The sequence below is a fragment of the Eptesicus fuscus genome, chromosome 13 (assembly GCF_027574615.1).
Source record: "Eptesicus fuscus isolate TK198812 chromosome 13, DD_ASM_mEF_20220401, whole genome shotgun sequence".
Lineage (NCBI taxonomy): Eukaryota > Metazoa > Chordata > Mammalia > Chiroptera > Vespertilionidae > Eptesicus > Eptesicus fuscus.
The window spans coordinates 46,057,658-46,081,717 of NC_072485.1; the positions used below are offsets into that span (position 1 = coordinate 46,057,658).

Genomic DNA, 24,060 nt, shown 5'->3' on the forward strand with positions numbered 1-24,060 from the left:
CCTCCCTCTGAGGTCCGATAGTCCGATAGATGCCTCCTTGTTTCTGGTTCTGTTCTTGTTCCTCAGTCTATGTTGTTCATCATTTCCCCTAGATGAGCGAGATCATACGTCACTAGATATATACTTATAAGAACTGAATGTGAGACGAGCAATAATAGTTATGCTGACAGGCAGATGAATCAGTCTGTAGTGAGTTTCTTTCTGGACCAACAGTTCTTTTGAGACCCAATTTCAATGTCCACCAGTTCCTTATGTGTACATGTCAGCACTGACCCCTCAGCTCTGGATGGTGGACAAATGGTGGTAATGGAGGTCCGACTCCCTCTGGTTTGGTCTTGGCCGGACCCAGGGGCACGGCTTCACCCGGACTAAGGGGCACATGGCCTCACCCAGACCCAAGGGGCGCGTGGCCTCACCCGGGCCCGGGACCCAGCCTCACCCGGATGGATCCAGGGGCGCAAGGCCTCACCCGGACCCAGGGGCACATGGCCTCACCCAGGCCCAGGGACCCAGCCTCATCCGGGTCCAGTGGCGAATTGTTCTTAACCATTATCTTATTTAATCCTCTTTATAGCCTCATGAGGTAAATGCCATTTACCTCGTTTTAAAGATGAGCTAAGACTCAGAAAGGTTAACTCACTTGCCCCAGGTCACCCAATAGGAAGTGAGAGAATCTAAGTTTGTTTGACTCCAAAGCCAATGTGCCTCCTGGGGTGGGACCTATACATTTATAATCTTCAAACGAGGATGGGAAAGCATGGACCCAACCACATCTCCTGTTAGGTGTGAAGTGTAACCTGCTATGCATGGAGACATGAGAACCATCCAGTGCAGCTGCCCATGGGTGTACATATATGAATGTGTATATACACTGATGTGGTTGTACTTACCTACTTTATTTGCGAAAGTATATCTGCTCAGCACACCTGAATTCTTGTTTGTATGTATGTGTGGATGATCATGCACAGGTGCCTGGAGGTTGGGCAGTCAGTGGCTGTGCACAAAGGATGGGCGAGTGTTTGAGAAAGGCAACTCTTGGCTCACTCTTTGTCTACCAGTAGTGATTTGATTTCCACTGTATTTCCTAGATGGGGCAAAAAAATGAAAATGCGTGCACTTGTAACAGTGGTGTGCCTACATACTGTTGCATGAATATCTTGGGAGAAGGAAGACCACATCCAGAAAGAGAATATCCATTTCTGAACCAAGGGCAGCCCTCCCATTGCACACAGTCCTAGCTCAGTGGTGTTTGGACCACAGAGGGCAGGGGAGGGAAAGAGCCTGGTCAGGTAGGAGGATGCTGGAGAAGAGTAGGTGGACAGCTAGAGACAGGCAGGGCCAAAAGGACAGAAAGAATGAGTTTATTGGTCAGAGCTCCACCTTGTGCGAAGGGCTGTGAGCACCTCTAATTGCTCACCTCTGGCACCTCTGCTCCTAATTTCCTAACCTGTCCTGGGACCCACTGGCTCTGGACTCTGACCTGAGGCACTTCTTTACGGTTTGGTAGTCCTTCTGAACTGGTAGGGGTCCTCTGTTCTCTTCCAGGCTGAGGTGGCCCAGCTGCAGGAGCAGGTGGCCCTGAAGGATGCAGAAATTGAGCGTCTACACAGCCAGCTCTCCCGGACTGCAGCTCTCCACAGCGATCATGCAGAGAAAGGTAACTGGTTGGCTGTGACAGTGCAGTTACCCCTGGGTTCTGTGCCCCTGGGCATGTATGTCTATGGATGGGTATGTAAATGCCTGTGTGAGTAGGTGTGCTAATGTACATGTAGGTGCATGTATGTACAAACATATCTAACCGAAGGGATGCATGTGTGTGTCTGCATGACTGGGCCTGTAAACCCAGCTCTATCATGGAATCATTGCCATGAACTCCTCCCCTGCCCAGAAGACTCAGCTCTGAAGGCTTTTCTCACATGCATTCTGACCATTAAAGCTCTGTGTAGCCACCTCTGGAGCTTTAGACATTCACTTGATTGAAAGGACTTGTTTTTGTGTCATCAACAAAGGGGAGGCTTTAGCAGTTCATTCAGTCATTTAATGGATTCCTGTCTGATACTTGTTGAAGGCCCCGAGTTTACAGAAACAAATTAGTTATTGCCCATCCTTTAGATCTCAACTTAAATGTTACCTCTCAGAAAGATCTTTCCTGCCCTGGCCAGTTTTTGCTCAGTGGTTATAGCGTCAGCTCATGGACCAAAGGGTTACAGGTTCATTTCCCAGTCAAGGCATGGTCCTAAGTTGCAGGTTCCCCAGCCCTGGTGGACGTGCATGCAGGAAGCAACCAATTGATGTGTCTTTCTCACATTGATGTTTCTCTCCTCCCTCCCTTCTAGTCTCTCTAGAAAGCAATAGAAACCTTTCCTGGCCACCCTACCCCAAATAGATGCCCCCCAATCTATTTTTCTCTAAGTCAGTGTTCTTTCCCCCCCCCCCCCCCCATAGCATTTATTATAACTTGTCAGTGTTGTGGTTCTCATTTTTGGGGTTCTCTTTGTATAGCCTGTTGTCCTCTCTCTGGGGCAGAGACTGTGTCTAAGTTTTCGTAAGACATTTCCACATACCACCGTATTTAGCCAATGGTAGGCTCCTAAGTAATATTTATTGTATAAATGAAAGGATGATGAATGGTCCCCGAGGAGTTCAAGTCTTGGTGGTAAATCCTCTTAACACATACTTAGTATTTATGGCTGTTTGCCTTGTATACAAAATGCTCAACATCTTCCAACTTTTTCTCTTAGCTCAGGCCAAAGAGTAATGCTGGGGGAGATCATGTAGCTGGGTAGATTGATCCTGTTACCTAGTCTCATCTCGGTCTCAGCACTGCTTAGCTCAGATCCCTGCTGGGGTGGTTAAGCCACGTGGCCATGAAACAGTAGCTTAGGCTAGAGAAAATTAGCCACCAACATGCTAATCCCTTCCACAGCCTTTCTTTTCCCAAGCCATTAAGTGTATGTGTCACCTACCCATCAAGCCTAACGTAGAGGCTAGATCCACCTAAAATAACCTAGATTATCTGTGATGTTAAACCATGACAGAAAGCTCCCTCATCCATGACTTCTAGACCAGGCAGCCTTTCCCCTAGGTCAGTGGTCGGCAGACTCATTAGTCAACAGAGCCAAATATCAACAGTACAACGATTAAAATTTCTTTTGAGAGCCAAATTTTTTAAACATAAACTATATAGATAGGTACATTGTTATTAACTTAATTAGGGTACTCCTAAGCTGGCCTTTGCTAAAAACTCAAGGGGCCAAAGAGCCGCATGTGGCTCGCAAGCCGCAGTTTGCCAACCACTGCCCTAGGCCCCACATTACTCCACAGTCCATGCCTTCCAAGCCCTGCCCCATTCTATCATCAGTTGCCTCCTGGAGTTGGTTCTTTGGTCACTTGCTCCCCAAAGCATCAAGGTTTGCCAGTCTTCATGTGGAGCTCACTGCTCTCTCCACATGCCAGGCTGCAGAGCTGATCTTCAGCTGGCAAGAGCCTAAGATAATGGGCAAGCACTCTACACTTTGCTGTGAAAATGGATCCCCACAGCTATTTATACAAAGTCCATAAATCCGTTCTTCCTGTTCCTGTTGGATATAGCAAGCATCCTAAAAGCAAATGGGGTGCCTAGACTGTTGTTCGCTGGTCTCCTTTACTTTACTTTTCATTTTTTTCCTGTACTTTTCTTATATAGACACCCCTATTCTCTTTGCAGTACCCTATATCAGATGTATCCTTGTTTGGAAAAATCTAAGTATGTGCCACTTCCTAGACCTCCAAATATTTGGCAGAATTCCCTCTAGCTCCTTCAGGCATTGGCATTTGACCTGGCTCTCTAGACCTGTCTGGGAAGAAGTCAAGAGAGTCCCTGTTGGCTCCAAAGTGAGAGAAGGCCATGAATTGTCCACCACAGACTGAAATAGATCCCTCAGCCCGTAGGGAAGTTCTATAGATGTATGATGAAATAGGATTGTTTTTACTTAACAGTAGAGTTTATTTTAATATATGAAAAGATGTGTCTAAACATTTGTTAGTCAATTCTGACTATACCATTTTAAACTAAGCCAAGTAATCAACTCTTTTACATAGTCTTTCTTTTCCAGTCTCCATTCACCTATAGACATTTCCCCCCTTATTTTAAATTCTCTGCTACAAACCATGGGACTGCATGACTTTCTTTAAAAACTAATTGCAGTCCAGGCACATGCCTCATAAAGGATAAATGTCTATATTCTTATGAGATGTTGGTTGTGAAAGATTTTTCTCTGTGTCATCTTTGAGTAAATGGCATTTTGTCCCCCCCCCCCCCCCCCCCCGCCCCACAAATGTCTATAAAGAGAAGACAAAATGATAGGTTCATTCATTTATTAGTCTAACAAATATTTAATGAGACTGAAGTGTATGCCAGACACCATTATGAGCTCTTTAAAAACTAAAGAAGCCCATGGGCAGTTTATTCACATGGAAACTCCTCAAGTTTTCACTTGAGAAGCATCTTAGCATGTGGAGATAGCTGCCTGCATTTACATAAATAATTCTTTCCACATCTAAATTCTTCTTTAGACCAAGAAATTCAACGTCTGAAAATTGGGATGGAAACTTTGCTTATTGCCAATGAAGATAAGGTAAGATGATCATTGGGCAACCCTATCTTTTCCCTGCTGACATCCCTGGCTCTGTTGGTCTCTGCTGGTCGCTGATATTTTGGGCATGGCCATACCCATCAGGTCATTGATTCAGGGATGTGTTGGGAGAATGGCTGTGCTTCCCAGAGACTAGACCTCAGACACCTGTTTTTGACTTTGATGTCTGGAAACTTTGCCTAAATGGACTCTCCCAAAGCCTATTCATGCTGGTGTGGAGAAAAAATACCTCTGTGGTTACTGCTAATGTCATAGCTGTTGCTTAGACTCTTAGCTACACTCCAGATCAATCCACCCACCTCCCACATTCATGATCCAGTGATGGACCCAACACGGAGACACTAGGCAGCATGCAGTGCTGTTTGCCCTGCTGTCTTATATTCTTCACGTGCAATTCCTGCATAATCATAAATTAAACACCTCTGTAACCTGGCACAGACATCAGCTTGGAGGATCACACCCTTGTATTTTACAGATGAGGAAACAGACTCAAAGTACTTTAGTTTTGCCCAAGGTCAGGTAACAGTAGGTGGCAGGGCTAGAGTTTATGCCCAAATTCATCTTACCTCCAGAACCTGAGTGGCCTCCCAAGTCCCTAGGCCTCTGCTGAAAGATACAATCCCCTGGGGATGTCCTCTGTTGTGTAAGGAACCTCAGACTCCTAAAGAACAGGCAAGGACATTGGGATAAATAGACAGTTTTATTTTAATCATGTGGGTGGGGGTGGGGAGGGGATCTGTGGGGGATATCTCCAGGAAAAACTTTTGGGTCAGGAGGCAGATTTGAATGGTTACCTAAGTGGGGGGGGGGGGGGGGGGGGGGGTCGCGGGAGGGAGGGGGGGAGGAGACAGAATTTCCTGCTTCTGGAACTGTTTCAGCCCCTCAAAGGCTGTGTCAAGAAGGGGCTGTCTTATGGTTGGAGATTGGACTCAGCCTTCAGGGAGAGGCAAGAGTGACTGCAAGCTGCCTGGGAGGCAGACCACAGAGAACCCGGCTCTGGGAGGGGCCTGGACACCGCGTTGAATGCTTCTCAGGTTCCCCATGGCACCTCCTCTCAGTGGGCGCAGAACATAGCCTAGGCCCGGAATGGCGCTCCTGAGGTGCTTACATGTCTGCCCTCGCACTGCTGCAGGACCGCCGGATAGAGGAGCTCGCGGGGCTGTTAAACCAGTATCGAAGGGTAAAGGAGATCATGCTGGCAACGCAAGGTAAGAGCCCCATTTTCTCCCAGAGGTATTCCAACTATGGGGTTAAATCCAGGGGCAGTCCCACCAGAAGATCCTTCATCTTCATTTGGGGACGAGCCTCCGCTGGAGAACGGAACTGGTTAGACTGTCATGAATTGCAGGAAATGGGCAGGTGTTAAGATTTCCAGAAATTTTGTCAAATGTCACTCAGTTCAGAACTCTCAGGGATTGTCCAGATCACCAAAAAAATGCAGCCTTCAAAGTGCGCCCCTGAGAATCCCACCCTTGGAGGATCTCCTCTGCATCTCCCCAGGTTTCCCCTGGGAGAGTCAATGAGTGGAATGCAACCTGGATCAGAAATCATTTTAATGCACTTATTGGGGATGAGAGCTTGTCCACCTCCTGGAGAATGTGAAACTCTCCCAGAGGACGCCCAGGGCTTGGTTCCCACAGGAAGTCACAGGGCAGAGAGAGCTGTTTGCATTTCATATTTGCCACCCAGACTGAATGCAGCATGCAGGCAGCATTCGTGTTCTTATGGGCACAGTGGGGCATGTGCCAGGCTGTCCGCTTTGTTCACACCATTGACCTGGGCTCCCATCACAGATCCCCAGGAAGCAGCTGTTTCATAGGAGAGGGCTGCTTGGAGGATATTCCGGAGTCTCTGATTCCGGCTGAGCTGCTGCTTCATCTTAGGAACAAACTGAGTTGTGGCTGACTGGTTACCACCTTGCCCACTCCCTTCACCCCATCCCCACATATATGTCACTGCCGTTTTCGTTTTCTGTAATCCTTGGAGGCCTTGGGTCAAGTCACTCTCAGAATCTGATTGGGCCAAAAAGTGAGAAGGATGGAGAGGGATACTGCGGGGTGCCTTCTCTCTGTTGCACACAGGAGCTTTGACCTTGAGATGACCCTCTTGGCAGCCCATGCTCAGATGCTGTGAAGAATCTTCCAAATCATGCTCTTAATGCTCCTCTGTATATTTCTTAGTCTTTCTTGGTGAAGGAAAAAATGTGTTAGAATTGTGTGGTGCAGTTGTAATTTCTGAACAAAGGACACTATGTGATCATCTTTTCTGCATTAATGCTTCCAGGGCCTTCAGAAAGAAATCTCTCAATCAATGAAGAAGAGCTGGAGGGAAGTTTCAGAAAGTGGAGCACTACAAATAAAGGCCCCGAAGAGGTGCTGTTTCCATCTGGAATGTGGGGTTTCAGTAGTTCCCAAGGGCTTACCCTGAGCACAGGGGAGGATCTAGGCAGGAACCTGTCAGGTATAAATGTTGACAGGTGAAAATTGAAATCAGTGGAGCCCCGGAGGCCTTGGGGAGAGCCCCAAGAGCAGCCAGGGGCCTAGGCACAGGCCTGTGTTCGCTTGGGAGGGACAGCATAGTGGATTCTGGACATTCAAGGGTAGGATTTTTTTTTTTTTTAATTCAGTTCCTTGTCTTTTTGTATTTTCTTTCTGGAGTGTAAGCATAGACCAGAAGTGTTGTTGCTTTTACTTACCTGTCTGTTTCTCCAGAGTCTGCAACAATGCCTGGTACCCAGTAGAATTCAACAGTATTTGTTGAATGAATGGATGCATCTTGCTCATTTAGAGGGGCAGCTGCCAGTTTTGAAGTCCTACATCCCTACTTCACAGACATCCCCTGGAGATCCAAAACCCAGCAGAGAGATGTTCTTTCTCCTCTTTTCCTTGTTTAAAACCTGCCTCTGTTATATGAATCTCTGTGGACTTAGGATCAACACAAATAAGCACACAGGTAGAGAAAGGGCTTCAACCTAGGATCTAAAAAGTTCAAGAAACTCCAGAACAGCCATACTGAAGAGGATCTTAGCGGTCCAGCTCAACCCTCTTAATGAAGGAAAGTGTAAAGTGTCACCCAGTGACCCAGTTACCTAGTCAAAGCAAGCGTGCCGGACTGCTGGCCGTAAGAAACAGCAGGAACTGATACGTGCTCAGCACCTCTGAGTGTCACTGTGATGAGCACTGTGTGTGGCTCACCTCATCTACTCCACAGCAAGGAGATGGCAGAACCTTGACTTAACGCCAGGTTTATCTGACCGAAAAGCCCAGGCTTTACCAACTGTACTATAATATCAGGGCCCTTCCTGTAGTAGACTAAAAAGACACTGAGCTCTAGAGAAAGGAGGTGGTCTTTGCAGTCAGTCTGTCCTTAAATGCCATTAGCTCATGCCCATGCCACCTGTGACGTTCTTTCCTTTCTTGGCGAGCCCACACTCAGTTCTTAAGATTCAGCTCAAGTTGTCTTCCCTCCAAAGCCTTCCTAACCTTCCTATGGGTGAGAGGGAGCCCCTCCCTCTCTTCTAACCTCATGTTATGTTGTAGGAATTGGTGCCACAAGGACATGTTACATTGATCTTTCATCCTATAACTTGTCTGCCACCCTGATGGGAAGAGTGCTGGCCTTATGATGAGCACAGGGCCTGGCAGGCAGTAGATGTTGCTCACGTTTGCTGAGTGACTCTATCAATAGAAGTGTTGCTCATTGCAAGCAACAGAAATCTGCTCTGACTAACCTTGGCCTAAAAGGCATGTTCTTGAAAGGGCTCACTGAATGAAAGGAAAAGCTGAAGGACCAAGCTCTGAAAGGGCAGGAGCAGCAAGAGCCTTTGGGGATTCGAGTCTCGGGACTCTTGTCGGGACTCTGCTCCCAAGATGTGAACTTTGGCCCAGGAAGGAGAGGCAGGTTGGCCTGGGTTGTTTCTTACACCCACCTCCTTGGTATCTTGAAATAGCAAAGCACCAGGATTGACGGAGCCACCATGGCTGTACCCAGGGGAAGAACTGTAACTCCCCAAGAGAAATCATCAAAGAAGGGCAAAGGGTGGTTTCCAAATAGCAATTGTCCTCTATAATGACTCGTCTCTTTCTGGTGCAGGTGCCTCCAAGATGTAGCTCTCCTGTAGTGGGGCCACCTCCACTTCCACAGAAATCACTGGAAACCAGGTAGGAGGCTCAAGCTGTGACCTCAGGCCCCACTCAGGGCGCCTGACATGGTGGGGACTGGCCATGCATTGTGAGCATGACCACTATGTCCTGGGAACACCTGCCCTTTCACCATCAGGACAGCAATCCAGGCCCTCGCAGTGGCCATAACGGGACCAACATCACGGAGAATCATAAACCATGCCTATTAGCTCTGGCCATAGAGGGGCTTCCCTTCCTTCAGGCTGAGGGTCTGAGTCACTGTCACGGAGAAAAGACCTGGCCACGGGTTATATCCTCAGAGGAGAGGTGGCTGCACCTCATCTGGGCCCTCCAATGGCTCATCAGAGCCAAGAGCATTCCATGATGTGTGCCTGTCATTTTTGTCAGGCCCTCTGGAATGTCTTTCCCGCTCTCAGGGTGACTAACCCTATGACAAGCCATGCTCTCTAGGGAAGGCCATTTCTCCTACAGAGAAGCTAGTCCAATTGCTTTGGCAAAGCGTTGCATAGCAATGCACTTATGATCGGCTGGCCTGTGGGTCACTTGGCTGTCATCTGTCTGGTTCCCTCTAAAATGAACCTATTTCTAGTTCTCTGTGTCAGCTCTTTAGAACACGTTTCCAAGTAATGGAGATACGGAGCTTCACTGCCAAGAGCAGGCTGTCTTTCAGCCAAGGTGTCTGGAGACAATGGCCACAAGCATGACACAAGCTTTCCCAGATGGGTGCTAAGTCTCCAGAGCGTGTACTCTCAGAAACCCACTTTCCATTTCCCCTGAGCCTCTTAGCCCCAGAACAAACAGTGGTGTCAAAGAGGATAATCAGCCAGTCCTTAGTTTAGTAGAAAAAGAAATTTGGTTTATGAGTTCACTCAGGAGAAAGTAACACACACTGACCAGGCTCACAACAGACTAATGTACAACAGATGCTGACTTCTTCATATGAACTGAGAAATACTAATGCCAGGGAGAGACTTGTCACAGGTAACCCTTGTGACCACAGTGGTATTGCTTCTTCTCAGTAAAGTAGCCCCTGTAAAAGCAAATTCTTCTTTTTTCTTTTTAAATATATTTTATTGATTTTTTACAGAGAGGAAGAGAGAGGGATAGAGAGTTAGAAACATCGATGAGAGAGAAACATCGATCAGCTGCTCCCTGCACACCCCCTACTGGGGGATGTGCCCACAACCAAGGTACATGCCCTTGACCAGATTCGAACCTGGGACCCTTCAGTCCGCAGGCTGATGCTCTATCCACTGAGCCAAACCGGTTAGGGCTAAAAGCAAATTCTTCTGAGCAGACTGGAAAACTCTAGCAGCTAATGCTTTGGAAGTGGGGATGGCTGATTTGCTTATCTCTACTCTAAAGTAATTCTTCCCCCCTGGGTTACTCTTAGGCTCAGACAGAGCAGTATTGGCACCTCCCCTCTCTTTGAGTCTGTTGACATAGGTCTTTTATGACCACAAAACAGCTCACAATGATATAATGGAATGGAATGTATTCTAGGTTTTTGAGGAATGCCAAGGAATTTTGATTTGGATTTAAGCGATGCTTTCATGCCTTCACCAACACATTGTCCCATCAGGCTATCCCGGAGATGGGCCAGTCTCATCTTATATGTAATCATTATGATGAGAGGGTGGCTTTTTCCTGATATTGACCCTAAGCCCAAGACAGACTACTGGTTAAACATTTGGAATGTTCTAGGCATGAATGATACTATGTACCTCCTTCTCCAGTAACTTTTTCTTATGTGTTTTTCCAGGGCTCAGAAAAAACTCTCCTGTAGTCTAGAAGACTTGAGAAGTGAACCTGTGGATAAGGTCAGCCCATCAGTCTCTCCATAAGACTCCTGAGTTACTTCTCTGTGCCCAGCACAGTGCTGGGACACAAGTGAGGTCCCAGTTCCCGCCTTGTAGGGCCTTTTATAAAGTTAATGGGGTGGCAGGAATTATGGGAATATCTTGAAAAAACCAGTCAAGTGTGGTCCAAGGCATCCTAGCAGCCAGGTAAGCCAGGAAATGCTGCCTGAAGTTGATGAGAAAAGATACTGAGGTGGGCAGAGGCAGGTTTTGGGAAATGGGGAGTAGGAGAAGGTAAGGTCAAGACCATGAGTCATATCAAGCCCCAGAAGAACTTGAATATTGGCCAGGTATCCTCAGGGCACCATGTGTATTGCAGAGATTCTAAATGAAGTGATGTGGATAGAGACAATCCCAGGAGTGAGCTACAGGATCATTTAGAAGATTGTAGAGAAAGTGTTTGTAAGAGTCTGGAAAGATGAGGAGGGCTCTGTGGCCCTTTATGAGGGTAGCCCTTGACCATGTGGGTAAACCCTGAACTGGAAGAGAGTGTCGCAGGCTCTTGATTGAGGACATTGGAGACCAAGGGGTCCTACCCTGATAGAGCATCTCCACTGAGCCCCGCTGCCCAGGATCCTGTGGTCTCTAACAGGACACCAGCCTCCCTGGTGATTCTGTGGAAAACCATAGAGGGTAGAGGTGGCAGGAGGCACAGGCCCATTCAGTAGCTTTGTTCCCATGGTCCTTTGCCTCTTGCTTCTCCTGGTCAGATGCTGGCAGCTGCCCAGGACATCTGTCTATGTGGTTGGACAGTGATTCCTGTTTCCTGCCATGGAGGATGGTTACCTGGCATAACAATAGGGAGGGAGGGGATGAGCCTTGCAGATTCAAGCCCGGGTCCTGAGTTGTTTGTGACTAGCACAGGTCTCTTTTTCTCCACATAATGGAAATCCTCCTTGTCATTCCATAGTGTGTCAACGGGAACAAACTGTCCCTGGTGGGAGAACCCAAGGTACGTTAAATGCATGTCCCTCTCACCTGTATGTGGTTGTATTGCTTGCTAGAGTGTTTTCATGTAGCAAGTTACAGATTCTGTAACCTTAAAATATGTTAACTCTGAAGGGTAAGAGGGTGAGAGAAAAGACAACATTTCCCTTTTTCTTTGTATGTGCACCCTGCTGTCTTGTGTGCTTTCACCTCCATTCTCTGTTGGGTAGGGTTTCGTATATCTTCTCCGTTTTATAGGCTCAGAGAAATTCATCTTCAACCAGGCCGCATAGATGCGATTACTGGAAAGGGGATATGGTCTCAGCACACAACTAGAGGAGGGCGACAGCTTTCACTCTTTCTGTGCTGATATGCCATGGCTAAAACCCCAGGCGTCCGTTCAGCCACAGCGGCACCTAACATTGGTGACTGAGCACTCATTGCACTGTAAGACACACTGTATTCTGTTCTAGCTCTGTCTCTGACACACATCTGCTGGGCTTCCCTAAAATGTCATCGCTGATCCCGGCTCTCCCTCTGGAGCCCTGCTCCTGACAGCTCTAGAATATAAGCCCCCTGGCCCTCTCTGAGTTAAACATCCTCTTCTCGTGTGCACAGATCACAAACCTTTGGCATCCCTGTTCAGTATCCTGGGATCAGCACTAGTTCCTCAGTGCCTCCTCCAGCTGTGCCCTGGACCACACTTGAGCGTGACGTTCCTGATGGGGTCTGACCGGTGTCCTCCCATCCAGGGTCTGCTCTGGTGGTACTGATGTCACTCCAGGCCCCGGCACATGACCTTTTCGGTGCCTCTGTTTACAGGCTCTGAGGCAGAAACTGTTATTCTCTATTTAGAAATGATCAAAGGTTCTGAAAGGCTAAGAGAAAGGGCTTTGCCTAGGTTGGTCTGACTCAACGCCCAGGCTCCTCCCACTCAATGTGCTGCCTCTGTGCTGGGCAGTCAGTTCCACGCTGCTCCCTGGCTGGGAGTTCATTCCCCCATAACCAGGCTTACTCTTCTTGGAGACCAGGGAAGCAACCTGATTCAAGCATTTCTGTTTTCCATGTGTCCCATCCTGACCTTGCACGACCTTCCCTCTCAGTGAGTCCCTCCTTCCCAGCTTTTCTTCTTGGCTAAACAGAGCTAAGAGCCCTTTCTGTCACCTTGAGCTCTTTCTCACTGATCTGGGCCACCTTTGAAGCCCATTCCTTGGGTTAGATCCATGCGCTCTTTACCTCTCAGCTCCTCAGCAGGCGTCCAGAGCAGCCCACGTCAATGACTTCGGTTGCCTCTGCCCTTCTTAGGAGGGCATGAGTGTTGACACAACCAGAAGTCTGTTTTGAGCCCCCCACACCCCCCTCCCATATTCCTGTATATTATGGAACTTGGAGTCAGGCCCTTCAGTTTTCTAAATTGGCTAAATTCTGCCTTTCCCACAGTCAGAAAAAAATACAGACTTCCAGGGTACAGTCCCAGAGGGGCTGATTCATGGGACCAGGTTGCAACATGGGGATTTGTATGGTTTTTACACGTGCCCCAGGTGAGGGGAGGCAGCCAGTCCAGGGACCAGCATTTGGACACTGTTGGGCTTGAGCACATGTCTGTCCTTTCAGGGCCAGGCTCTACCTATGGGTCACTGTGAACTTAAAAACCACATGGTCTCCATCTCTCAAGGTTCTGATGATTTCTACTTCACCAGCCGTTCTTTCAGAATTATTTGAGAATGTCACGTACTTTTCTCATAGTCCTCCTTTCTGAGCTTCTTTATAGGGCATTAGTATTCAGTGTCCAAAGAATGAATTGGATTTCAAACAATTTCTAGGACATGCATTTATAAGCAAACTGAATTCAGAAATGTATTGGGCACTTGGCTGTTAACTAAATGAAACTTCAAAAGATATCTCAGTCCAGAAGTCTCCCGTTACTTGTCTGACTTGTCCGTTTTGAAATCAATTTTGTCTTTCATGTTACCTTTCTTCTGAGGCCAACCAAGTGATCCACAGTTGACTCCCTTGATCATGTTGCTTCAACTTTTCTTTTTCTTTTATTTCTCAATCAAATGCATTGCACTATGTTTCCCTCACGTTTGTGAATTTAGGGGCCATTATATCTTTCTTGACCAAGTAAGTCCAATTCTTCGTTCCCTTCTAATCAGCTGTTTCTTTGGGACACTTTCTATGGCCAGCCCATTGCCCTGGGGCTAAACCTCATGCAGACCATGATCCCGAGTTCCTAGGGGACGCTTTATTGGCATGTAGCCCTCTTGCTCATTTTCTGTGGTCATCTCCCCTGAATGCAGTGTACCTTCTCTCTTTGCCTTAATCTGGAATTTTCCAAAATTAATATTTTCATAATATATAATTATTAACATAATATAGGAGTAATATTATATTAGGTGTAATATACTATATAATAGTTATTAGTTATTATACAATAAAGCAATAGCTTTTATTAGAATTCTGATTTATTTATTCAAAGGGCTCAAAGGGTAATTTATAGCTGTTAATTCACTGAGCCTCTGAGCACTACACCAAATGAAAAGGCCTCCTCTGCATCTTTCCTCCGCTTCCTGCTTCGTCAGTTGCAGTCGGCCCTGCATTTGGGCTTTCCTCCCGCCCTGTCTCACTGTGTGGCCTCAGAACTCTGGTCCCCTCTCCTGGCCTGCACTGAATGACCTCTGAGGGGTCTCTGAGTCAGCTGGAGTGAAGCTGACTCCTGGAGAGCAGGGTGTTGTCCCTTTAGCCCGAGGTTTCGTAGTGGGGTTTGAGTCTGAGACTGACAGCTAATCCAACATCTCTCTTCTTCCAACAGGACAGCCCTTTCCTGGCGGAGCACAAATACCCCACGTTACCTGGGAAGCTTTCAGGAGCCATGCCCAATGGAGACGCTGCCAAATCTACTCCCACCACCCCCCAGCCTGACCCCACAGGAAACAGCCTGCGGAGGCTGAGTGAGTGTCCAGGCCTTGGCACCTCCAGTTAGTGCACGAGATCCTGTGCCCACCACAGCAGCCCACAGCTGGAGAATGAGGGGGGTGGGCATACGGGACAAGTCAGACCACTTCCAGAGACTCTGGCTCCCTGTCTGGGTACAATATTTCCTTCAGTAAACACCTTAGAACCCATAAAACCAGGGTGTGCACCCACCCTTTCTTTCCAGCTGCAATTACTCCACCCCTATCTTTCCTATTCCTCCTCTCTCGAACCCCTTCCTGCCCTTTCCATCATTCCTCCTTTGCCTCCTTCTGAGACTCCCCACTCCACCCTCTTCCCTTCTCTGCCTCCTCTGTCACCCTGATCTCCCCTTTCCTGACTCTCCTTCCTCTCTGCAGCCTCTCTGTTTCCAGTAGGATGGTATTATGGGCTCTCCTGAGGGAGAGCATTTCCTTAGAGAAATGGAATCAGTGGCCAGTGGGCAAGAATGCCAGTGCACAGATATCCGTTGGATGCTTAGGACCCAAAACCATGGAGGTCTCTGCTGCTTTTCATGCAGAAGAGGCCATCTTTCCCCTACAGCAGTGGTCGGCAAACTGCGGCTCGCGAGCCACATGCGGCTCTTTGGCCCCTTGAGTGTGGCTCTTCCACAAAATACCACGTGTGGGCATGCACGTACAGTGTGATTGAAACTTCGTGGCCCATGCGCAGAAGTCGGTTTTCGGCTCTCAAAAGAAATTTCAATCGTTGTACTGTTGATATTTGGCTCTGCTGACTAATGAGTTTGCTGACCACTGAGCTAGGGCATCGCATATCCATGGGGCCTGGGAGGGAATATTCAGGTCCTGGCAGAGCTCTCCTACCCCTGACTCCTCATCCCTGGCTATTCCCTGTGCCAGCCCTTGTGTTGGCGTCTGTCCTTGGTCAGTTCTGCCTCTAGCTGCAGGAGCTCCAGATAAGCCCTTGAATGAGTATGTCCTGGTGACACTTGGACTTGGACTTGCGGTGGCTTTGGACATTCTAGTCTGACTGAGTCCTGGCACCTGCACAAGCTTTGTGGGTCCCGGTGTATTCAGCCCTGCCGCCCTTCCTCCCTCTCCCTACCTGTGGATACCTCACCTGCCAGGAAGTGGCTCCAGGGGTGTTCAGTCCCCTCACCTGAAACTTCCTCTCACTGCCCTGGCCCTGTGCACTGAGCTTAGTCACCATTCCTCCCCTTCCTTCCTTGAGGGGATTATTTTTCTTTCTGTTTGAGTTTTTCTCTCTTGCTCGATGACTTTTGTTTATTTCTTTGCTTCCCTATAACTCTGGTGGGCTGGACTTGGGCCTCTGTTGCTTCTTCATGTGGCTTCTCTGCTTCTTGGTTGGCTGGAGATCGTGGCCGGAGTGTCAGTGCCCCCGTATTAGGTACTGTACCCTTCCAGGTGAGGTGGAGTGTGACATGCCCTACCCTAACCGTCCCTTCTGAGCATGCAGCCAGGTACCCCTCCTGCCTGCATTCCCCAATCTCCGTTGGGAAAAAGAAAGCACCTTCCTTGTTGGAGTTACCTGCAAGTATTTGGACCCCAAACCCTTAGAATTTGAAGGCATTAGCTCACCCAGATTTGAAACCTTATGCTCACTAAGTCCCCCTAGAGAAACCTGGAGTGTGCTCGAGCCCCCTACTGAGGTCTTGGTGTAAAGTTCTGCCCTAAAGGCAGGCTGGGCAGACTCTTTCCAACGCCCACTGGAGGATGTCCAGGCCTGGGGGAGAAGTTTCTGAAGGTCATGACCCTTCCACTCATTCTCACATCATCACATTCTTTCCATCTCAGGAGACACAGAAAGCGGTTGGGATGATACTGTTATGGCCAACGACTTCTCATCCACGTCATCTGGTACTGAGTCGGGTCCCCAGTCTCCCCTGACACCAGATGGTAAACGGAGCCCCAAAGGCATCAAGAAATTCTGGGGAAAGTAAGTTGGTGGTGATGATTGTAATTATATTGCTTGGGATTAATATTCTTCTTGACTGGGCAGAGAGTCTACGTAAACCCTTGTGCAATTAAATATTAGAAAAGCAGTGAAAATAGAGTGCTCCAAGAATTTGAGTGACTTTTTTTAGGGCCCAGAGAAAGAGAACTGTGAAAGGCATCCATTAAATGTAGCCAGTTACCTTACATGCCATTCATTCTAGGTGCCCACCCATTCCACACAGCCTGAGCACATTCTCTGCAGCTCAGCCACATGTGCTTGGGGAGAGACACATGTGTGAGACCACTTGCTTCCTTTTTAGGGGTCAGTCTGGGTCTTAAGACATCTTTGAAGATAGGAAGCTGAGTACTTGCTGGCCCAACTGACCCAGTCTATGAAATGAAGCAGAAACCAGGGCCTCCTGCCAGGCACCAACCTCCACTTTCACTCCCAAAAGGAGAGGCCCAAATCCCAGAGGCAGGGTTAGAATTGAGGCTTGGGTCTGGCCAAGGAGCTATCACAGGTCATGATCCTTGACTTCTGGGGAGGAACCGGGAAGCAGTGCCATTGAGTCCTGGGTCTGGCCTGTGTGGGCCTGCGTAGGAGGGGGTGCGCTCACAGCACGCTTCCAGGCTGTCCCTGACAGTCTCCGTGGATGCTCTCCACACAGAATCCGAAGAACTCAGTCAGGAAATTTCAACACCGATGCACCGGGGATGGCAGAGTTTCGGCGAGGTGGGCTCCGGGCGACTGCAGGGCCAAGGCTCTCTAGGACGAGAGACCCCAAGGGTCAGAAAAGGTAAGGCTCCCTCTAGTCCATCTACAAAGAAATCCTGGCCATGGTGGAGCGGGGCCAGGGCGGACGTCCCAGAGAATCCAGAGGTGGAAGGCAGAAGCTCCTACTGCAGAGCTTCCCAACCTTTCCTGTTGGACGCGAGTAGACCTCACTCATGCTCATAGGCACATGGAGGAAGAAGCAAGAGCGTTTTTTGTTTGGTGGGTTTTTTTTGTTTTGTTTTGTTTTGTTTTTTTGTCATTCTGGCCCTTCAAGGAAATCACTCCTTTTTAACAACTCAACCAGGCATTAAAAAAAAAAAAAAAAAAATTTTTTTAACCAGCATGTTAGGGTTACTTTCTTGGAAGGAACCTTTTAAAATATCTAGCCTTCTATATATTCCATAAATCACCATTTATTTTTAAAAATGAATATAAAGTTGCTTTGTCAATTTCTTTCCTCTCACTCCCGAAAGAAGATTCTATGGGGATTTTAAGTGTGCCATTAATATTCACACTTTACATGAAAAATTGATGTCTCTAAGAATTGACGGCTTTGTAATACCCAGGCATCCTGTCTAGAAACACGATCTGGGTCTTCATTTATTCATGTCTTTTTATGCTGCTCAGTTGGATGTTACAATTACCACCTCCCCCCATCCCCGCAGGTGGTGACTCCGGACCCACACATTCTTTGAAAAGGCAGCTCCTAGACATGTTATCATTTTGGTTGCTATGAGTGGGATTTTTAAATTATTTTAACAAAAAATGTTAGTGTCTGTGCACTGATGGTATATAGAAATTTGTGGATTGATGCATGTCATAAATATAACGTGTGTGTGTGTATTTTATAACTAGCCACCTTACTGAGTTCTCTAGGGTTTTCAAGATGGACAGTCTTCTGAAAGGAGTGACTTTCTTTTATTTTTTACCTTTCTAATGGCTATACTTCTTATTTTGATCTCATCTCTTCTTATACTGCCTACAAGTCTCAGTTATTAGTGCTGATATTAGTACTGATAAAAAGTATTACTTTAAAAAATACATATACATATATTTTTATTGATTTCAGAGATGAAGGGAGAAAGAAAGAGAGAGAGAGAAACATCAATGATGAGAGAGAATCATTGATCAGCTGCCTCCTGCACATCCCACACTGGGGATCGTGCCTGTAACTTCGAAGCTGAACTGTGACCTCCTGGTTCATAGGTCAACACTCAATCACTGAACCAAGCTGGCCAGGCTTGCTTTTTTATTGGCTTCAATGTGAATGCCCCTAGTATTTCATTAGGTATTAGCTGTTGTTGATTGGAGTGTTTTTTGTTTGTTTGTTTTTTAATGTTAGAGAACTGACCCTTTTTCCTAGTTTTCTGAGTGTTTCCCTCAAAGTGGTGTTGAACCCTGTGGAAAACATGCTTCAGTGTGGCTCTTCATCCTAATGGGGCCGGACTCTGGGCTTGAGGCACGTGTGCATATGTGCGTGAACCACAGCACACGTAAACATGGCCTCACAAGGATCATGTAACAGCCCCAGGCTCTCAGCAGCTACAGACTTTAATTCAGACCAGCTGCCACCACCGGAAACTAGAGACCACCTCAGATGAGTGTGTGCAATTTTTCTCAACTAGATCCCATGGTGGGGAGTGTTTGTTAAAACATAGTCCCCCGCTTTGTGAGGCTCAGATGGAGCCTCGGACCCCCCACTCACAGGCAGTATTGTCTTCCTGCTTCCCAGTGACCCCAATGCCCCCTTCGCCCAGTGGAATACGGAGCGCGTGTGCATGTGGCTGGAGGACTTCGGCCTGGCTCAGTACGTGATCTTTGCCAGGCAGTGGGTGACTTCTGGCCACACGTTACTGACCGCTACCCCTCAGGACATGGAAAAGGTAAGAGCTGAGCCTCCGGGCAAGGAGATTCCCATCTTTCCCCAAACCGATGCCTGGAGGTGAGGTGCCCCAATCCTCCCGGACCCCCATTCTTCCACCCCCCGCTCCACACACAACAGAGTGGACAGAGCAGGCCCAGACTCCCTCTGTTGCTGCAAATTGATCCCTTGTCGCTGTGCAGGATTCCGCTGCCACCCAGGTGGAATATCTCCACCCAGACACAGCGTCCTCTGAAGGCTAAGCTGCCCGCCGAAAATTCACATCTGTCTTCATCTTTCAATTTCAGGAGCTGGGAATTAAGCACCCTCTTCACAGGAAGAAGCTGGTTTTAGCAGTAAAAGCCATCAACACCAAGCAGGAGGAGAAGTCTGCACTCCTGGATCACATCTGGGTGACACGTAAGGGCAGGCTTATGTGCATTATGTCTCTGGCAGCTCCTCGGGGAAGACGGTTTCCCTGGGAATGTGTGTCTCAAAGACGCTGTCTCCTTGGGGAAGGCAGATGGATTACTAGACCTTATGGGGAGTACAGCCGGAACTCCAAAATGAGCATCTGCTGCCCCCTTTCCTTTGGCACCCACACTTTCCCATTCTCTCGAATCCCCCTTCCCTTTGGCACCCACATTCTCCCATTCTCTCGAATCCTACCTCACCCATTTCCTCCTGTTTCTGCAGGTTGGCTTGATGATATTGGCTTACCCCAATACAAAGACCAGTTTCATGAATCCAGAGTTGATGGACGCATGCTGCAATACCTGACTGTGGTGAGGGTTTTTCCTTTCAATAGTTCACTCGTCCCTGTGAGCACTCAGCTCAGGTGTCCCTGGGGTGGCTATTTTAAAACTTGATTCCACCACCTCCCTCACACTCTTACGGTCTGAAAATCATGTTGTTTGTCACATAAGAGGTGCCAAGTAGCCAAGTCCGAACCACTGTGCTAAGAAAAGCTGTTGGTGTGTCCATGTGCACCTGCCGAGATGTGGTTGGCTTGTCTGTGTTAGGTCTGAGAAGAAACCTCAGGGGGTCTTTTGTCACTTTGGAAACTCTGGTTCATCAACCAAAACTTTCCTCTTCCAGAATGATCTACTCTTCTTAAAAGTCACCAGCCAACTACATCATCTCAGCATCAAATGTGCCATTCACGTGCTGCACGTCAACAAGTTCAACCCTCACTGCCTGCACCGGCGGCCAGCTGATGAGGTGAGGGCTGGAGCATACCTATCTGGGTAGCGCGGAGCCAGCACATCTGTAAGATTGGGTATAAGAAAACAAGAGTAACATCATCACGAACTGCCTGCGTTTCGGACCATGGTGCTGGGGATTCTTTCCTTTGCTAGTGCTCTGTGCTGCCTCAGACACTCCATGGTCTATGCTTTGTGCCCCACAAGGAGCCACCAGACCTTCAAGTTCCCACCTTCCCTTGGGGAGACACACGCTGTGGGCCAGAGGGCGGGAGAAGCAAGTCTTGCACAGCCATCATAATAATGAAAGGCGATAAGGAAATGTGCAAAGGAGAGGGAGGGAAGAGGCAAAACAGAAAGATGGGTGTCAAAGGAGGCAGAGAAGAGGAGATGAGGAGCTCATAAGGAACCAGACATTTTGGACTAGATCTCCCTATTGGTAGATATGAAATTAACTGACCTCCAGTCTTGGGTGCACAGGGGATCCATGAGCAGGTTTTTTCTAGAGAATAAATTGTGTAGTTAAACGCAGCAACCCAAATTCTGGAGAAGTCCCTGATAATGTTCTGTGAACCTCAGAGTTCCTGGTGGGCCCTGAAGCTAACGGGGTGTGACTACACCATGTCTCCCATGTTCCTGGGAACTAAGTCTAACTGCTCTAAGATTTACTCGGCTTTCTGAGGGACTAACGACGCCTACCCCTACCCTCCATTGCCTATTTTTTCCCTGTTCAGCAAATAAGTTTTCTATACGACAGCCACATGCTGGGTATTTTGAAGACCCGTTGCCACCGGAGGGCACTTAGGCACAAGTATCTTAATGTGTGCTCTCCTAAAACATTGGGCCACCCCAGGGAGATGTTTTTGTCTATAAAACACTCAGCTCATAATTGACAGTCCTCTTTAAAGTTATGTTGAATCACTGAATGAATGACTCTGTGCCTTTGGGGACTATTGTTTCCAAAGTTAACCAGAGAACTAGGGAATAACAGGATTCTGGAATCGGATATCTCAGTGTAGAATATCCTGCATGATACCATGAGAGCTCCATTTCCTGGAAACTGGAAACGCTCTCGGGCAACTGGTCTTTCCACCTGAGTCCCTGGGGCATGGGACTTGACTTGTGGCGAGGCAGCCGGGGCGGGCTCATTCCCGGGGGATGCTCCACAGAGCACCATGGTGGGGTCTGTTAGACCTAATCTCGTCATTCTTCTTCTCCGTCACAGGGTAACCTTTCTCCTTCAGAAGTTGTGCAATGGTCCAACCACAGGGTGATGGAGTGGTTACGATCCGTGGACCTGGCGGAGTATGCACCCAATCTTCGTGGGAGCGGCGTCCATGGAGGTCTCATTGTGAGTGGCTCTTTGGATGAGCCCACCTGCCTCAGTGAAAACGGGGCTATTCAGAAATTGCTCTCTTAAGGGCTAGACATAAGACCTAGTAAAAATATTTGATATTTCACCTGAAATCCTTGTACAAGTTGAAATCTCAAAGTGTTTTTGATAATTTGTGGTTGAGAATTAATATGCCTCATAGAAGCAAGACGTCCCCTAGAAGGACTTCCCTAGCCACAGACCAGAGGGTTCCAGGGAAAGGGGTTGTGTGAGAATCAGCCCTCAGCTCTACCTCCTCCTATAGGAACATGGGGGCCAGAGAGGACAGCCAATCCCTCCTCAAAATGTAGCTTCCTGCTTGCCGTGATACAGTCCTTATCGTCACTCAGATCTGTCAAGTGGCAAAGCCAGCAGGGAAATGAGGAAGGGTGGCTTGGATGTCAACCAGAGTGGAGTCTGGGAGGTGTGCTTATCTAAGAGGTCACAGTTCTCTGCTCGTCTGTGAAAAGGAGATGATCAGTCAGCAGTTGTGCTAGTGTCTGCTCAAAGCCAGGCTCTGGGCCAGGTAAAGAGGGGCATGGGACACAGGTCAAGTGCGAGCTTCAGCTCTTCTTTGGAGGTGCACCCAGGCCCGCAGTGGGTGGGGGGAGCGCATTTCTTAGTCATCACCTGGAGCCCCTTCGTCACCACTGGGTGGTTTGTCTGGTTTCTTCTTAGATCCTGGAGCCACGCTTCACTGGGGACACCCTGGCTATGCTTCTCAATATCCCCCCACAAAAGACGCTCCTCAGACGCCACCTAACTACCAAATTTAATGCTCTGATTGGTCCTGAGGCTGAACAGGAGAAGCGGGAGAAAATGACCTCACCAGCTTACACACCACTGACCACCACAGCCAAGGTCCGGGTGAGTGGCGGACACCTGCGGCGGTCCAGCGGCCCTCCTCCTGCCCTCATGCTGTACAGCAGTGACCCAGCACCCGGGGCCAACCCAGTGCGTGCAACCTGGACCAGGAGCTCTCTCAGCTCTGCTGTGGTCTCACTGTTAGCGTGTTAGTTCCCAGCCACTCTGGAGTCCAAGTGCAGGTTGCTTTACATGGATGTCACGTGCAGGAAGCAGTTATTCTCGGGAGGCTAGGAGCTTGTCCTCTACCTTGACTCACTTTCCCGGGCCTGAGCTCCCTGCAGTCAAACCCAGTTTTGTGCCACAGGAGTGTTCCCCTTGGCAGCTGGCACATAGTTATCCAGAAGTCCCGAGGTTGTCCAAGTACCAGCACCACTCACTGGGGCTCTCAGAATGCCACCAAGCCCATCTGACCTGTCTGAGCCACAGGGTCCTCAGACCAGGTCCTTCCCAGACCTCCTTCGCCAAGGGAGCAGGACAGGAAGTGTGATTGGGGGAGCAGCAGAAACACTGCTGGGTGCCGCTGGAGAGGGGAAGGAGGGCCACCAGGCCTATCCCCTGTGGCTCCACAAGGGCAAGTGGAAGGAAGGAGAGCTCCCCTATGTGGCACCAGCAGCTGTGGTGAGGCAGGGCCTCTAGGCATCCCTGTCCCCGGGCAATGCCAGCATCCCTGCTGGGACAGCAGGCATGCGTCTCAGGAGCGGAGTCTTGAGGGGGCAGCACTCCACGTAAGATCATTTACCTGTTGGTCTTTCCCCAGCATAGATAAAGCTTACAGGAGCTCTGTTTGGGTAAGAGAGTTTTTCCAGAGCAGTTTGCCTTGCATCTTCCTCAGAGGCCTGCCGTGTAAGGTGTGGTCAGTCAGACCTGCACACCAGCTTGACGATCTTCTCATAATCTTGCATTTGCTGTGTTTTAGCCAAGGAAACTGGGATTCTCACATTTTGGAAACATAAGGAAGAAGAAGTTCGACGAATCGACGGACTACATTTGCCCGATGGAGCCCAGTGACAGTGTCGGTGACAGGGTCTACAGTGGCTATCGGGGCCTCAGCCCACTCGATGCCCCCGAAGTGGATGGGCTGGACCAGGTGGGACAGATTAGCTGATGCCCCTGCCACCTGTCCTCTCTGTGCACCCTGAGAACTCACAGTAACACCGTGTGTGTCAGCACATAACTGCGTCTCACCCCCGTGCGTGTGCATGGCTCGCAGAGAACACTCAGCCATCGTGTTCCCCTGGGCCTGTCTCTCGAACCCCGAGGGTGGCCAGGGCATGGAGTCGCACCTTTGCTGAGGGGCCAGACTTTGGGAACGGTTGCCAAAGGTGCTCTCACTCAGGGGGAAAGACACTAACAGATGCCTGTACATTTTTAGTACTTCTCGGTGTCCCATCTTCAGCACCCGTGGAAATATACGAGCTTGGACACAGGTCCTGAGACCGTGGACCATCGCCAGGGGCTCACTCCCGGGCCCGTCCACTGTGCTTCGGTTGAAGGGCAATCTCAAGTGCCTTAGGCCTGTGCCACAGTCTTGG

The 24,060-nt window shown here is 48.7% G+C and overlaps 1 protein-coding gene across 1 annotated transcript in view; it reads left to right on the forward strand.

The window, feature by feature from the left end:
* Positions 1-24,060, forward strand: part of LOC103294656 (liprin-beta-2) — a 77,233-nt gene that overhangs the window by 49,338 nt on the left and 3,835 nt on the right. The window contains exons 6-22 of the mRNA XM_028159909.2: positions 1,546-1,657; positions 4,555-4,616; positions 5,767-5,842; positions 6,918-7,006; positions 8,727-8,794; positions 10,539-10,596; positions 11,546-11,587; positions 14,375-14,513; positions 16,311-16,452; positions 17,120-17,248; positions 18,959-19,109; positions 19,396-19,507; positions 19,784-19,872; positions 20,186-20,308; positions 21,515-21,640; positions 22,340-22,528; positions 23,445-23,615. Coding sequence (XP_028015710.2) covers positions 1,546-1,657; positions 4,555-4,616; positions 5,767-5,842; positions 6,918-7,006; positions 8,727-8,794; positions 10,539-10,596; positions 11,546-11,587; positions 14,375-14,513; positions 16,311-16,452; positions 17,120-17,248; positions 18,959-19,109; positions 19,396-19,507; positions 19,784-19,872; positions 20,186-20,308; positions 21,515-21,640; positions 22,340-22,528; positions 23,445-23,615 — 1,878 coding nt within the window. The remainder of the gene's footprint in view (positions 1-1,545; positions 1,658-4,554; positions 4,617-5,766; positions 5,843-6,917; positions 7,007-8,726; positions 8,795-10,538; positions 10,597-11,545; positions 11,588-14,374; positions 14,514-16,310; positions 16,453-17,119; positions 17,249-18,958; positions 19,110-19,395; positions 19,508-19,783; positions 19,873-20,185; positions 20,309-21,514; positions 21,641-22,339; positions 22,529-23,444; positions 23,616-24,060) is intronic.